The following is a 15,938-nucleotide window of genomic DNA, read 5'->3' on the forward strand; positions in this document are numbered from 1 at the left end:
GTGGAAGAGTAAGTTGCCAGATGGCCTTGTAAGATAGGAAAACCTGTACATCTGAGAACTGGAATGTGCAGCTCGAATGTCTGTCAACTACATCCCACCAAGTATTTTATGACCTGTGCTGTGGCTGAAAAAAATTATTTCTCTCCACCTACACATTTGATATAGTAAAGGCTTTGTAGTTTAATGGGGAATGAGATCTTTAACAGTTTAATAATTTTTTTCTGTTTATTCTTAGTTTCTGACGGAACTTACCCGCCTGTTTCAGAAATGTCGGACAACGGGGAGTGTTTACATTACACTGAAAAAATGTAAGTGTGCAGTATTTATCATTTTAACCCTTGTACATTTTTTTTTTGTTCCAGATGTTAGTAAGAGACCTTTCCAAGTCTTTATTTTACCATACAAATACGACTTCAGGGAATTCACAGTTCGATTTTAACATTTGTAGAGTTTTTCTAATTCTTTGTCGTATGTTGATTCATTTTATTTTATTTTTGTAGTTGATGGCTGTAAAGGTGAGAGCATTACGGTCTGATAGAGGACCGGTTGTGATAACCAAGGGCCAGATTCAATAACTGACAATCTGCATTCAAGAACATCCCTACCAAATTTTTTGTGCTTTCTAGTCAGATTATACTAAGTGCACTTTGTGGTAAGCTTTATGAATCCCCCTCAGTATTTAAAGCTGCAAGGAAATCAATAGGAAACTAAAATTGGGAGGAAGAAGGTGCGAGTTGTGCTTGTTTGTCTGTTCACTCAAAGTGTACACCTTGGGCTTTATTGAATCCCAGGGCAAGACTTTTCGAAGTTAGTTTTGTGAATAAATATGTAGCGCATGGAGCGTGCTGATTTATCCAAATAGTGGAGCACAAACCAGTTACTCACCAGAATGCTTTGTGACTCTAACTTAAATGTTTAGTATCCCCTGCTTATGTTAAGGTCTGGTCCTGTGCTAGGCAGTACTGACTAGCAAATCATGGCGACAGAACATTTGTTTCCGCCTGCTGTCCATACCCTTAACATGTCCTTAACTAAACTTGAATTGCTTGAATAACAAGGTGTTCGTTGACCTGCATAATCTGAAGAATGCGAATGTTGAAACTCAAATGTATGTCATTATTTAGTGACTTCAAGCCTCAGTTTATCCAAAAACTGTGTATTGTATGAGGAACAGACCAAAAGTATGAAGCAGTAATCTGGATGTCTGCAAAAATCTACACAGTTGAGAGGTGTGGCAAGAAAACGTAACAAGACTGTTACACTACCTCATTTACAGTGCTCGTGAAGTGTTTTGTATGGCTTCGCTTTCGAGGTGAGGTTCTTGGCATCTGTGTCTTGAACACATAATAAGCAGGTTATGACTGGTGAACCAATCATAATACTCTGTACATAAAAACAGGAGTAATGCATAAGATTTAATGTGTGGTACTGCAAAATCTTTCTAATCAGTTTAAGATTAGCCTAAGTTCTTTCATACTTTAGAAGGTGCTGCAATCCTCTCTTGTCCCCCCGGTATTGTTTAATTGAAAATATATAGTGCATTCCTAATAGCAGTGCTTGTTATGCAGCTGTTGTCTGATTTGAATTTGGAGGCATGTTTAAAAAAAAAAAAAATTGTGCAGTTGACATTGCACACAATTCTGAGGATAGATGCTGTGTGTTTCCCTCTGGACAAGCCTGTTAGATCAAGCATAGAGTACTGTACATCTGTCCTAGGAAAATCCTGTGCGAACACTTCTATTCAGAATTCCAAAACCTTCTGGAGTTTGCCAACTTGAGCATTATAGGATTTTCTTTCCATTGTCTTCTCTTAATCGTTTATACCGCTTTATAGTTATTGTGGAATATTTTATTTGGTGATTATCCCTTTTTAACAGCTGCTTCTGTTTTAGACTCTACTACAAATTCTCCATTAGAGCTGGTCTTAGCTCTCCTCTGTCCCTTTTTTTGTCTGTACTGTAATCGGTCCATGATTGGGAAGGACCCAGTCTATTACCTTTCTCAAGTTATTTACTCCTACTACCTTGGTGGTTCTACTAATTTCTTACAGTAAATTCCAGCCTCTTGTTGCCTATTTTCTGTACCCTGCTTGCAGTCATTCCTATTGGTAAAATCTTCTACATCCCTGTGCTCACTTGCTTCTTGGAATACATTCTGCTACTTTGCTCTCAACTTTCATCTAAATCCTCTTCCTCTTTTCCCTCTTCTTATTGCATTCTCATTTGTTTAGTCTCTTCCTACGTTTCCATAGCGCTGCCGTAACAATCTTTAATTCATATACCGAATTACTTCATCTTGTATCCCCTGTAAGTATGGGTATTACCTTATTTTCCTGTTTTTGCGAGCTTATATTGTTGATTGCACTTGTGGGCTAAAGTATTGCTTAAAAGTAACAAACAGGCTAATACACTCAAGCGTACCAGCCTTTGATAGCAATTTAGTCGAAAACAAAGCATTTACTGCATTTAAAAACCAAAAAAATATTTCTCCTTTCCTAAACTTTCCTAGCTAGTTGTTCCAGTGATCAGATTTTGCTGATCCCTGGGCTTTGTATTTGGTTTCTGTGTTCCTCCATTTTCTTGTGTGGCCAGAGGTAGTTTCTTTACTCACCAGTGGGAGTGGGGAGTACTGAGCTGCTTGTTTGTCCTCAGAGGAGTGGTTAGAAGCAGCAACTAGTAATTTGTCGGCCATTTTGGGTGATTTCCTGTTTTTTCCAGCCCCCTGCTATAAAGCACGCGTTAGCGCGCTTTAGCGAGGAGCTGCTACCGTTGCACACTAGGGCAGCGCCGGTTAATCAGATTTAAACTATTAGGGCTACCCAAAGTCCACTCTTCAAATTTTACCTTAAAACTACCTTCCTCAAAGTATACTACTGTTCTATTTAGTGTATCCTACAACTATAAATTATCTCTACTTGACTCCCAAGTAGACTATTCTCTATCTGTATAGCAAAGCACTTGCTCCTACAGTACTTATCACCTCGATACAGCACTCTTGTTATAGAAAGTACCCCAAAAAAGCAAACCCCATTTCTCGGTCACCCACATCCCCCAGAACCTTTTCTTAAGTTTTTCTGTCTCTTCCTTCTAGCATGTCGAGGGATCAGTTGCTAATGTCCTCTCCTGCTCAGCTGGTGAACCTGGGAATATTGAGGCAATGTTACAATTGCCTCATGTACACAGACAACCCTCTCCTCCTCCCACAAAACACAAATACATGCGAGAGATGCAACTATACGGCCAAACTGGAGGCTGAGCTCTCTCAACATAGGACTGGCATGACCAGACAGGAGGAGAAGGTAACCACACACACTATAGACCCAGTCTCACATAATACCATCACAACCTCAAATCATACACATAAACACACAAAGACATACTGGAGGCTCTGATCAAAAATCTACCAAAACAGCAGAGGCCACCAAAGCAGACACCCAAACAACTACCACCTCAGAACACAACACCTGCAACACATAGACCACACAGTCAGAGTGTCAAGCAGTCACAGCCCTTAAGGCCAAACACAATGCCAGGCACACTAGTCATTGGTGACTCCATAGTCAGACACACTGACGTCCAGCTCACCAGACTGAGTAAGGAGAAGGTCACAGTAAGCTGCCTGTCGGGTGCTAGAATCCGCCACATAACGCATGCACTCAGGTCTCTCAACAGCAGGTACAAGTACGACTCGATCATTGTCCACGCTGGTGTTAACGACCTGAGACGTACCTCCTTGGACTACATGAAAAGAGACATAGAGGAGCTCTCTGATTATGTAGCCCAAGCAGGTATGACCCTGACCTTGAGCAGTATCCTACCTTCACCAAGAATGATGCCACAATACAGAGATAAGATGATCAGCTTTAACAATTGGCTTAAACTCTGGTGTCATTCAAAGGGGATCCAATGTCTGTCTGCCTGGGATGACATGCTGGACAAGCCACGCTGCTTCGCAAGGGACTGCTTGCACTTGTCACCCCTGGGATTCCGGATTTTGGCAAAGGCTCTTGCCACTCCCATAGTGCCTTTTTTAGGCAAGGCTCAAATTCTAAACCTACCACCCTAGAACAAAACAAAGAAAAAAACTAAGGGTAATGCTGCTCAATGCCAGAAGTCTCAACCTCAAGATGCACGCACTCGAGGCCCTTCTCAGTATGGAGAACATCGATGTCTGTGCTGTGACAGAAACCTGGTTCATGGCTCCTGAGAGCACCCCAGCACTATCAGGTTTTACCTCATATCATGCTCCGCCCCAAAACCCGGACAATACCAAGAAAGGAGGAGGGGTATCCATATTCATCAAGGACACCCACGCCTCAAGATTGGTGGCATCGCACGATGCATCGGAAACCATCCAGGTGCAATTAACCATAGGCAAGACTGCTCTGCAATTTGTAGCATGTTACAGGCCACCCTCGCAAACTCAGGAACCTCGTATGGCCTTCCTGAAAACACTGGAGGGGATAAATGTATCTCCGAACACCATCATACTAGGTGACTTCAACTACCCTAATATAGACTGGGAACACTACTCAAGCCCAAACACTCTAGCCCAAAAGTTCCTGGAATTCATAAACTCAAATGCCATGGAACAACTAGTCACCATCCCCACAAGAGGAGAAAACATACTTGATCTCATCATCACGAACATGGGAGCACAATGTTCAACGCCGGAAGTATACCCCTCACTGGTGAGATCTGATCACAAACTAATCTCGCTGGAGGTCCTCATCCCGCCCCCACCCGAAATGAAAAAGACCACAGTAAAGAACTTCTCGAAAGCCGACTTCACACTTCTAAAGACTAGTGTGGTCTCCTTTTAGGCCCCTGAGCCGGCGGTTAACATTACTCAAACCGCTGAATCACTTACAAATGCCTTCTGCCAGCACCTGCAGGGCTGCATGGATCAGGCAATCCCAAGCAAAACAAAGACTCTTTGTACCAAAGGCAATCGTCCAGTCTGGTGGACCCCAGCCGTAAACAAACTCTACAACAAAAGGAGAAAGCTACTACAAGATGGAGCAAAATCCTTAAAAGGTAAGACACCGCTGATCACTAAGTAAAAAGCTAAGAGCTCTCATAAAATCATCCAAAGCTAATTTTGAGAAAAAAATAGCTAAGGACTCTAAAGACAACCATAAGGCATTCTTTAGCTATGTCAGAAACCTAGGAGGAAACTCCCAGATATGCTCAGAATTAGTTCAAAATGATGTGAAGATTACTGATCCTACAGACATTGCCAACATACTGGCTGACAGGTTCAGTGCAAACTTCTCCCCCCCTAAAGGAGAGATATCTATACCAAATGATTGTAGCCCCCCAAACATCTCCAACGCCCAGGTGAGAACTGCTCTCTCCAAGGCAAAGAACACAGCATCCATGGGACCTGATGGTGTCCCCGGCTGTGTGCTCCATGAACTCAACGAGGAATTAAACCCGCAGTTAGGACAGCTGTTTAATCTTAGTCTCACCTCCGGATACGCACTCCAGGAGTGGCGCACAGCGACTGTGGTCCCACTCCACAAAGGCGGTGCCTCCACCGACCCTGGAAATTACCGTCCCATTAGCTTGACAAGCCTTATCTGCAAAGCCATGGAGAGGATCATAATGGATCTCGTAAATAAAGACATAGGGAACTTGCAGACTTTGGATCCAACCCAGTTTGGCTTTGTCAAAGGCAGATCATGCCTTTTTAACTTGGTTGACTTTTTTGAAACGGTCACCAAGGCCATTGATGAGGGAAAGGCAGTCCATACAGCCTACCTAGACCTGGCGAAGGCTTTTGATACAATACCTCACTCGGGTATCATTGAAAAACTCATTTACTTAAATGTAAACCCATACATTACAAGATGGGTTGCAAACTGGCTGAGTGACAGAACCCACAGGGTCAGAGTTGGTTTGCAGATGACTGCAAACTGGGCGCCGTAGTTGAAAACACATCCAACACCGATATCCTTCAGAAGGGTCTCACAGAAACGGATAACTGGTGCCAGAGCCATGGCCTAAAGTTAAATGCCAAGAAATGCATAGTCATAACCTTCGGGAAAAATAAGGTTACCCCTAGCTACCATATAGGTGGCAATCCCCTGAACACAGAAGAAATTAGGGACCTGGGAACCCAGGTTGACAGTAGCCTTTCATTCGACACTCATATTGCTAAAGTAGTTAGGAAGACCTTCTACATTGCCCACCTTATCATGAAGGGATTCACATCTAGATCAAGGGAAGTCATAGTCTCCCTATACTCATCACTCATCAGACCAATGATAGAGTACAATGCCCCATTCGGAATGTATCTGACCCGACACTTGCAGCAGCTGGAGAGGCCACAAAAGTTCCTCACCAAAAGGATAAAGGGTCTCAAAAATCTGTCTTATGCTGCCCGACTGAAAGAACTCCAGTTATATTCAGTTGCTTACCGCTTGCTCAGAGGTGACCTATGCCTGACATACAAGGCCATGTCAAACCCAGATTTGATGAACATGCTTCATCTCAAAAAATCTAGATCCCTCAGAGCCACAAGGGCGGGAGACTTAAACCTCGACACGGTTATTAATAGGACTTGCTGGAGGGATAGATTCATCACCCAAAGACTCCCTATGCTGTGGAACAAAATCCCGGTTTATGTGAGGCAGAGCACCTCGCTGGCCTTGTTCAAGAGGAATCTTGACCAATGGATGGGAGATCGCAGATACACCCCAGGGGTTACCTCAGTGTCACTGCTCGACAGAGGCACAGCAAAATAATGGGCATAGTTTCTCCAAACTAAAGGGGTGGCGTAAGCCACAAAACTATGGGCTAGGCTTATAAATGCCCTCGGGCAGATAGCCTAGTATGAACCTATGAACCTATGTAGTTTAGCACTATGGTCTTTTTAGGATATAAAATGAATGTAACAACGACTTAAGTCTCAAAACGTTTCACAGCACTGAAATGTCCTTTTCTGGGTTTACCCCTGTTAACATGCACACGGCATAGTGGTTAAGGTCCTTGTTTCCTGTGCACAAGATGAGATTTGATCTTAACCTTTGGCCAATGCCTGTATGGAGTTTGCATGCTCTCATTGTTTCTGTGAGGCTCCTTATATCTCCCAAAATCATGCCGATTGTTTCTACCTCAGACACTGCCAAGAATAGAGTTGTGGACAGTAGCACTGAATCTGGATAGTGCCAGTCTGAGGAGCAACTGCTTTGATCATTCTCTTTGGTATGCAGTATCCTCTGGACAGGAGAACACTAATTAATTACAGACTGAGCCCAGTGTCAAGAGTTATCCATTTGACCTTTTTTTAAAAAGTTGCATTGACTAATGTTGCCAAATATGGGCAAGTGATAAGTAGGTTGGGGACCTGGCCTGCTTTGGCATATGCCAGGGACCCATGCTAACTGTGGGGCTGGGTCTGTACCTCGATTGGCCAGTATGTGCCTGCTATAAAATCCAGCAAATCTGGGTGAATAGCCTACTGCCTGGTTAGTGTCTGTCTGCTCAGCTTGGATTACCTAGGGTAGCTCTAAGCAAAAGTTGGATGTAAAACCCATTAAACTGCCAAATGCAAACTGAAGATTGCTATAAGTGTAGGTTCACTGACAGGACACCACTTGGAAGTGGATAACATGATGGTAAAGAGGAGGAGGTTGGAAATCCTCTGTATCCAGGTCTATAAATCTACTTTGCTTGTAATCCAGAGACTACTACTTGTGAGGAGGACAGACTAGAAGTGTGTGGAAACTGGTGAGGGAGAGGCTTTGGCATAAGCTTGGTTTTGATGAAATGCCAGAAGGATGGCCTCAGAATTAGACACTTGTGGCAGACTGCAGTGTAAAGATAGGGTACTACTCGCAATTTCTGCCTGTGCCTCACAGCTGGACTGTGATAGCGAGGAAAGGAATGCGTTCAGGCTGCAGGATGAAATTAGTTGATAATGGGGACCTAATGCACATATCAGGACAGATAGAACAGAATGTGAGGACTGCCAGAGTCTACATGAGTAAGGCACTGAATAAAGGAGAAGCTATTCTAGACTTCTGTCTGGCATATAGCTTGACTGTAGCCAGCACATGGTTCAGCAAGAGATCGCAAGATCACGTACAAGGGTGGCCAACATGCGACTGTGCTAACTTCCTCCTTGTGAGGGAAGGGCACTAGGGTAGAATCGGCAAATGCAAAGTTTTCAGTGAAAGTCAGGCCATAGCACAAACCACTGATTGCCACATTCGGTTGCAAGGTCAGTGACTTGGCTGAAGACCTGGAAGTTGACTGGAGGGGAGAGCACACAACCTCAAGAAAAATATTTGGGGCCGTAGCACCCTTGAAATGGAGTTGCAGAATGGTAGCCGGTCAAAACTGCATGTGTTGTAAGGGCTGTGTAAAGTACAGTTGTGTAAAATCTTACCATAACAGTAGATGCTTCTCTTCACTGTTGCAGTATTCTTTACATTAGGCATCTCCTGCCAAGGATAACCCAGCATCCAGCCAGTATACCAAAACCTTTGGAATTTATAGACTTTGTATGTCAGACACTTGCTCCCTGGGCATAAAAGTGATGCACAGATGTACCTCAGAACTGAAAATGTCCCAAGGGATCAGGAGGAATATGGTGCATCCAGAAGGAGAAAGAGAGGAATCCCTGGCCAGGAAGGCAGGAATAGGGCAAAGCAGAAGAGTAAGGAGGGAGGGGACAAGTCCTTCTGTTAGTGCATCTACTCTTATGGTAAGATTTTACACAACTGTACTATGTCCTTCCATATTACTGTTGCAGTATTCATAATCTAAGGGAGAGTACATAAGCTCGAGAAAGGTACAGAAGAGCCCTCCAGAAACCCATGCAGTATAGCTCTGGCAAAGTCAGCTCTTGCTCTGGAAACAACATCCAAGTTGTATTGTTTAGTGAAGGGATGGACAGAATTCCAGGTAGCAGCCTCAAGGATATAATTGGTGTCCAGTCCTTTAAAAAGGCACCAGAGGAAGCAACATCTCTATTAGAATGAGCCTTTACAGAGTCTTTTACCATGAAAAGAGTAACAAAAAAGAAATGGCCTTTGAGAGCTAGGAAGAAATATTGTATTTGGAAACTGCCAAACCCAAAGACCTGGAGTAAAAGGAAAAGTTGCTCAGATTTGTGAATGGCATTAGTCTTATCCAAATAATATCTGAGCTGCCTATGCAAATCCAGGGTGAACCTTACAATCAGATTACAGAGAGAGAAAATAGTAAATTAGTAGACAACTAATTGGCCACCTTGTGCATAAACGATGGTTAGCACAGACACCCTGTCCCTGTGAAATTCCAAGAAATTAGGTTCAGACATAGACTTAAGCTGAATTAAGGGCCAAAAGGACAGTCTTAAAGTAAAATGTTGCAAAGATGCTGAAGCTGCAGGCTCAAAAGGAACCAGAGTCAATTTTTCAAGCAGAAAACTGAGGTCCCAGGAAGGCGGAATAGGCTTACTGAGAGGTCTGATATGAAGGAAGCCTTTAAGACATTGTTTGACCTCAAACCTAGAGGCTAAAGAAGGAATCCAAGGCGGACGAGCAGAAATTGCTGAGAGGTGAGCTTTAACCTGAATATGCTAACCTAGCGTGGAACAATTTGCACAAATAAGAGAACCAGAGGAACCTGCACTGAAAAGGGATCCTGGTTACGAGAGAGACATCGGACATAAAATCTTTTTCATTTGGAGAAATAAGATTTCCTAGCCTCCTGTGGAACCATAAGCACATCCTCTGAGAAGAGATCCTTAAGAGGGATCAAAACCCTGTCCTCTATAGCATCAGTTAGAGTGGGCAAGTGATTATGGATAAGAAACCCCTTGTCTTGTGTGAGAAGGTCCACTCGTGAGGTAACTTGTGGTGATTTTCCCCTGGCTAAGTGAAGGCTTAGTGTTCTGCAAAATCTTTTTGGCAACTCCCTTTTGGCAGAGTCTTGCTTGATCTGTTGCAGGGCACTCTGAATTGGAAGGGGAAGAAAGTTGTAGAGAGACATCACCTTCCAAGGAAGAGAAGGCATCCACCATCCAGGCCAGAGAGCTTGGGATTCTGGAAGAGAAAAAGTTGTCTGTCCATTCAGAGGGTAGGCAAATCTGCTTGGGATACCCCACCAATGCCCAGTGTCCAGAAACACCTCTGCGAACCATCCATTTTGTAAGCCTGTGTGCTGGACCTACTCAGCATCTGCCACTATTATCTGCTGTGAAGGAATGTAGACAGCTGGAAGTAGCTTGATACTGCACAGCTAGATCCCAGACCTGAAGAGCAAATTTGCAAAAAGGTAGAACCATGTGGTCCCCCTTGCTTGCTTGTATACCACATTACTGTGATATGGTCTTTGAAAACTTTGAGGGGCCCTGGAAGAAAGATGAAATGAAAAGCCTGAAGAGCTGAAAGGAGACCTCTCATCTCCTTGATGTTGATATGATCTGATCTCTGATGGGAAGTCCAGAGACTCCGGACATTGAGAGAACTGAAGGAAGTGCCCCATCCTCTGTCTGAGGCATCTGAAAAGAGCTCCTGAGATGGGACTGGAGGGTGGAAAAGAAATCCCTGGATTGAGAGAATGCTGATGAATTCTCCACTGAAGCTCAATTATGAGACCTGGGAGGAAGAAACTAGGAATTCCAGTGGAGGACCGTGTTAAAGCCACACTGACTTGAGGTACTATAGTTTTCTCATAAGGAGAGACTGCTAGAGGCAGCATAGGAATGGTGAAAGCCATGAACTCTAGAACCCAGAGAAAATCCCTGGCTGCAACAGAAGCCAGAGGAAGAAGATTGAAAAATGCAATTGGAGAGAGGGTCTTGTGTGGAAGCAGGGATGCCAGCATTGGAATGGTCTGGATCTAACAATCGATAAAAACACGATTCTGAAGAAATCGGGACATTTCTGAAAAGGAACCAGGACTGATTTCTGAAAATTTATGGTAAGTCCAGGATTTATAATGGATGGTAAACTTGAGATGCTGAAGCAGGACCTCTGAGGATGAAGCCTGAATGAGCAGGTCCTCTAGACAAGGAAAGCTTTGAACCCTTCTCATCCTGCAGAAGGCAGTGACCGGAGTGAAGCCTTAGAGTATCCTTGGGACAATATTTTTATTTATTTTACATTTGTTAACCGGGGGGTGTCTGAGCCAAAAAGGCCCTTTTTCAGCAGAGGCCCAGGGAGAAAAGCTCCACATAGAGAAATTAGATACATTTAGACATTATCAGTATACGCACAAATTGCAAAAGACATGTTTTTACAGTGGTATGCATCACATTAACAGTGGAGAGAACAAGAAAATATTAATTTAAAAATAAAGGTAATTAATAGATTTGTGGTGTACAGCTAAAATTTGGAACATAGGTAGGATCCATACATAGTACACAGGGTACAGTACATGCATTGTAGATTAGCCAGTGTTTGTGAGAGAGTGAAAACTATTATCAAGTACTCTAGGTTTAGTATGTGTACCTTATATGCTTTCACTAGCCTGGGGGAGCAATCATGGCACCACCAACTTTAGTAATAAAGCGAATGAAGCCACACCAGATCACTGCATCACTCTACAATTTATTCCATAAAACAAACAAACATACACTGAGCGCTTTCACCCAGTTCTATACTGGGTTTCTTCAGAGTAAATCATCTCATAATATGGCACAGCCAGGTATGGAAATGAGGTACATAAGTAAAGCTGGTGGTAGAATGCAGACGTCCTCCAAAAGAAAGTTCAGAAATAAGTGGGAGACTGATTGATTAGGTTAGAAAGGAATACTGGTTAGGTAATGAAAGGATGAGAGCAGTTGCAGTAGTGAAGGAATACATCAGAGATGCTTTAACATTGAATCTAAATTTTTTTTCCCTCTAATCTTTCTCCATTTTTTTTTATATCTGATTTGTCTTGTACAACAAAAAAGCGTTGACGAGTTAAGGAACACCTTATTCAAATGACGTTTTCGCCTCTGCTAGCGCAGAAGCTTCATCAGACATAACAAGAAAGCGCCCAATGAACACAAATTTAAAACCTCAAGCCAAGCAACGTGATGTCATTTCCTTGGCAACACTCAACAAGATAGTTAATTATTTTAAAAATATTTAAGAAAAATATATACATGACCAAATTATACACAGCAATTCACAAAAAATTATTATATAAAAATATATAAAAAATATATAGTGAATTGGAAATAGTTAAAGATAAAAAATTAAGTTAAAAACTTTAATTTAAAGCTATCAGAAGCTGCTTAGTACTGCTTACACTCCAACAGCAGTGCGATACATTCATAAAATGTAGTATCAAATAGTAAAGTGAGATTACTTATTGGAACCTACAATATAAAAACAATGATTCCATATTAAAGGTGAATTAAATATTAATTTAATTACAAAAGCTACTCTTAAGAAGAATTAAATATTGAGTAGCTAATTCACCTCATTCACTACCTAAGGTAACTTCTGTATTTTAAAATTGCAGAAATATTACAAGCCTCATTCAACCCAGGGACAGAGAAGGCATCCAATAGAATTTGCCACTCTAGTTCTCTTGTTTCAAGTAAGAGGGACTGGGGGCCCCCTCTAATACTCACTTTAACAAGATCTATGCCCATAAAGTGAAAACTGTGCCCAGCATGACTTCAAATATGTTTAGAAAGGATATTGTTGTCATTACTGCGGCCTTACCTGGATCCTCCCCTTTAGAAGCTCACTCTAATCGACATAAGCCTGCTGGCTCCTTGTCTTTCCATCATTTGCCTAGCCGGGACTTTAAGACCAGCTTGATTATTACACATAATAAATTTGTTGGAGACATTTGTTCTATTGTCAAGAAGAACTGGCACTTTATTCAAAATAGTGCTACTTTATTAAATATATTGGGAACACACCCCTCCTTTGTGTTTAAGAGGGGAAGTAACTTAAAGGAACTCTTACAGACGGTGGAATCTTCATACCCCTTATCTAGATATACTGGTACAGCCATTTGTGGGGCTTGTAACTGGTGCAGACTTTTGAAGGTTGGGGGTTCTTTTACCATTAGAGACAAGAAATACGTTATAAAACACAAGATTAGTTGCAACACGAAATCAGTTGTTTACGTTGCCTTTTGTGACTGTTGCCCAGCATTTTATGTTGGTAAGACGGACCGTAGATTACGGGACCATATTTACCAACATAATTACGCTATAAAAAATAAAAAAGGCGACAACGCCCTTTCGAAACATATTTTAAGTCATGCTGGGCACAGTTTTCACTTTATGGGCATAGATCTTGTTACAGTGGGTATTAGAGGGGGCCCCCAGTCCCTCTTACTTGAAACAAGAGAACTAGAGTGGCAAATTCTATTGGATGCCTTCTCTGTCCCTGGGTTGAATGAGGCTTGTAATATTTCTGCAATTTTAAAATACAGAAGTTACCTTAGGTAGTGAATGAGGTGAATTAGCTACTCAATATTTAATTCTTCTTAAGAGTAGCTTTTGTAATTAAATTAATATTTAATTCACCTTTAATATGGAATCATTGTTTTTATATTGTAGGTTCCAATAAGTAATCTCACTTTACTATTTGATACTACATTTTATGAATGTATCGCACTGCTGTTGGAGTGTAAGCAGTACTAAGCAGCTTCTGATAGCTTTAAATTAAAGTTTTTAACTTAATTTTTTATCTTTAACTATTTCCAATTCACTATATATTTTTATATAATTTGTGAATTGCTGTGTATAATTTGGTCATGTATATATTTTTCTTAAATATTTTTAAAATAATTAACTATCTTGTTGAGTGTTGCCAAGGAAATGACATCACGTTGCTTGGCTTGAGGTTTTAAATTTGTGTTCATTGGGCGCTTTCTTGTTATGTCTGATGAAGCTTCTGCGCTAGCAGAGGCGAAAACGTTATTTAAATAAAGAGCGTTTACATTGACTTTAATATTTTGACTTTGCCAGGTGTTCCTTAACTCGTCAACGCTTTTTTGTTTTACCAGTTGTTTGTTCTCTCGTGCTATTTTCATGACTTGTCTTGTACTGTTAAAGGGTGGAAATTTAGTCTTGGTATCATTTAGTTCAGTAAAACAAGCATTAGTAGATCCTGTAGGACTTGCTTTCCTCAGAGAAGAAAAACGTCAAGTTAACTTTTCAGTTTTTTTTTTTTTTTTTTTTGTCTTCCTCTGACTTCTTACAGACTTTCGGGGTATCGTTCAGAAGCATAGCAGTCTTTTCTGGCTTCTCTGATCTATTTTTGAATAAAAAATTCTCCACAGCTTCCAGTTTTCAGACAGATTACAATATAGAGAGATGTTACCAAATGGCTGCGGTTGAACCATTTCTTTAATGAATGGCAGGACTGCTGTCATTTAAATAACCACTACACCACACCATGTATAGTTTTCACTCTTACTCACAAACACTGGCTAATCTACAATGCATGTACTGTACCCTGTGTACTATGTATGGATCCTACCTATGTTCCAAATTTTAGCTGTACACCACAAATCTATTAATTACCTATTTTTAAATTAATATTTTCTTGTTCTCTCCACTGTTAATGTGATGCATACCACTGTAAAAACATGTCTTTTGCAATTTGTGCGTATACTGATAATGTCTAAATGTATCTAATTTCTCTATGTGGAGCTTTTCTCCCTGGGCCTCTGCTGAAAAAGGGCCTTTTTGGCTCAGGCACCCCCCGGTTAACAAATGTAAAATAAATAAAAATATTGTCCCAAGGATACTCTAAGGCTTCACTCCGGTCACTGCCTTCTGCAGGATGAGAAGGGTTCAAAGCTTTCCTTGTCTAGAGGACCTGCTCATTCAGGCTTCATCCTCAGAGGTTCTGCTTCAGCATCTCAAGTTTACCATCCATTATAAATCCTGGACTTACCATAAATTTTCAGAAATCAGTCCTGGTTCCTTTTCAGAAATGTCCCAATTTTCTTCAGAATCGTGTTTTTATCGATTAGATCCAGACCATTCCAATGCTGGCATCCCTGCTTCCACACAAGACCCTCTCTCCAATTGCATTTTTCAATCTTCTTCCTCTGGCTTCTGTTGCAGCCAGGGATTTTCTCTGGGTTTTAGAGTTCATGGCTTTCACCATTCCTATGCTGCCTCTAGCAGTCTCTCCTTATGAGAAAACTATAGTACCTCAAGTCAGTGTGGCTTTAACACGGTCCTCCACTGAAATTCCTAGTTTCTTCCACCCATGTCTCATAATTGAGCTTCAGTGGAGAATTCATCAGCATTCTCTCAATCCAGGGATTTCTTTTCCACCCTCCAGTCCCATCTCAGGAGCTCTTTTCAGATGCCTCAGACAGAGGATGGGGCACTTCCTTCAGTTCTCTCAAGGTCCGGAGTCTCTGGACTTCCCATCAGAGATCATATCAACATCAAGGAGATGAGAGGTCTCCTTTCAGCTCTTCAGGCTTTTCATTTCATCTTTCTTCCAGGGCCCCTCCAAGTTTTCAAAGACCATATCACAGTAATGTGGTGGAGCAAGACTCTGCTTCACTTCTGTACGTTGTACCCAGTTTGGCATTTCAAACATTTGTATTTACTTTTTACACTATGTAAAATTTGGTATCTCAGTCTTAATTTCAGCCATCCTGATTTGTGCTGCCAGCTTCATCACCATTTATAGCATATTTCTAATCTTACGAGACATTAGACCATGTGATAACATGTGCCAATTTTCTTAGTGGTGCATTATATGTTGCACAGTCTGGCCTGCCTAGATTTTGAGTAAAGTTGTGTGGCTCTCCGTTCACTCCACTGAGCTGTTTCAAGATCTGGACAGATGTGTCCTATGCTGCATGACTGTTTCCCCTGTCATGCTATTGGCCCTGGGGCCTATACAAGCCCAGCCAAAAAGGTACCCTGGCTTTTGCCACCCAAGAAAATTATTTTCCTGTGCCACTGTCGAGCAGAGCCACAGAGGTGATCCCTGGGGTGAATTTCCTATTTCCCATCCA

General features: G+C 41.7%; 1 protein-coding gene across 2 annotated transcripts in view; it reads left to right on the forward strand.

The window, feature by feature from the left end:
- Positions 1-15,938, forward strand: part of SRP14 (signal recognition particle 14) — a 137,054-nt gene that overhangs the window by 29,519 nt on the left and 91,597 nt on the right. For both annotated transcript variants that reach the window (XM_044073834.1, XM_044073835.1), the window contains one exon: positions 236-308. In XM_044073834.1, the coding sequence (XP_043929769.1) occupies positions 236-308 (73 nt within the window). The remainder of the gene's footprint in view (positions 1-235; positions 309-15,938) is intronic.

This window comes from Protopterus annectens, chromosome 6.part0, assembly GCF_019279795.1.
Source record: "Protopterus annectens isolate FY-2018-M chromosome 6.part0, PAN1.0, whole genome shotgun sequence".
NCBI lineage: Eukaryota > Metazoa > Chordata > Ceratodontiformes > Protopteridae > Protopterus > Protopterus annectens.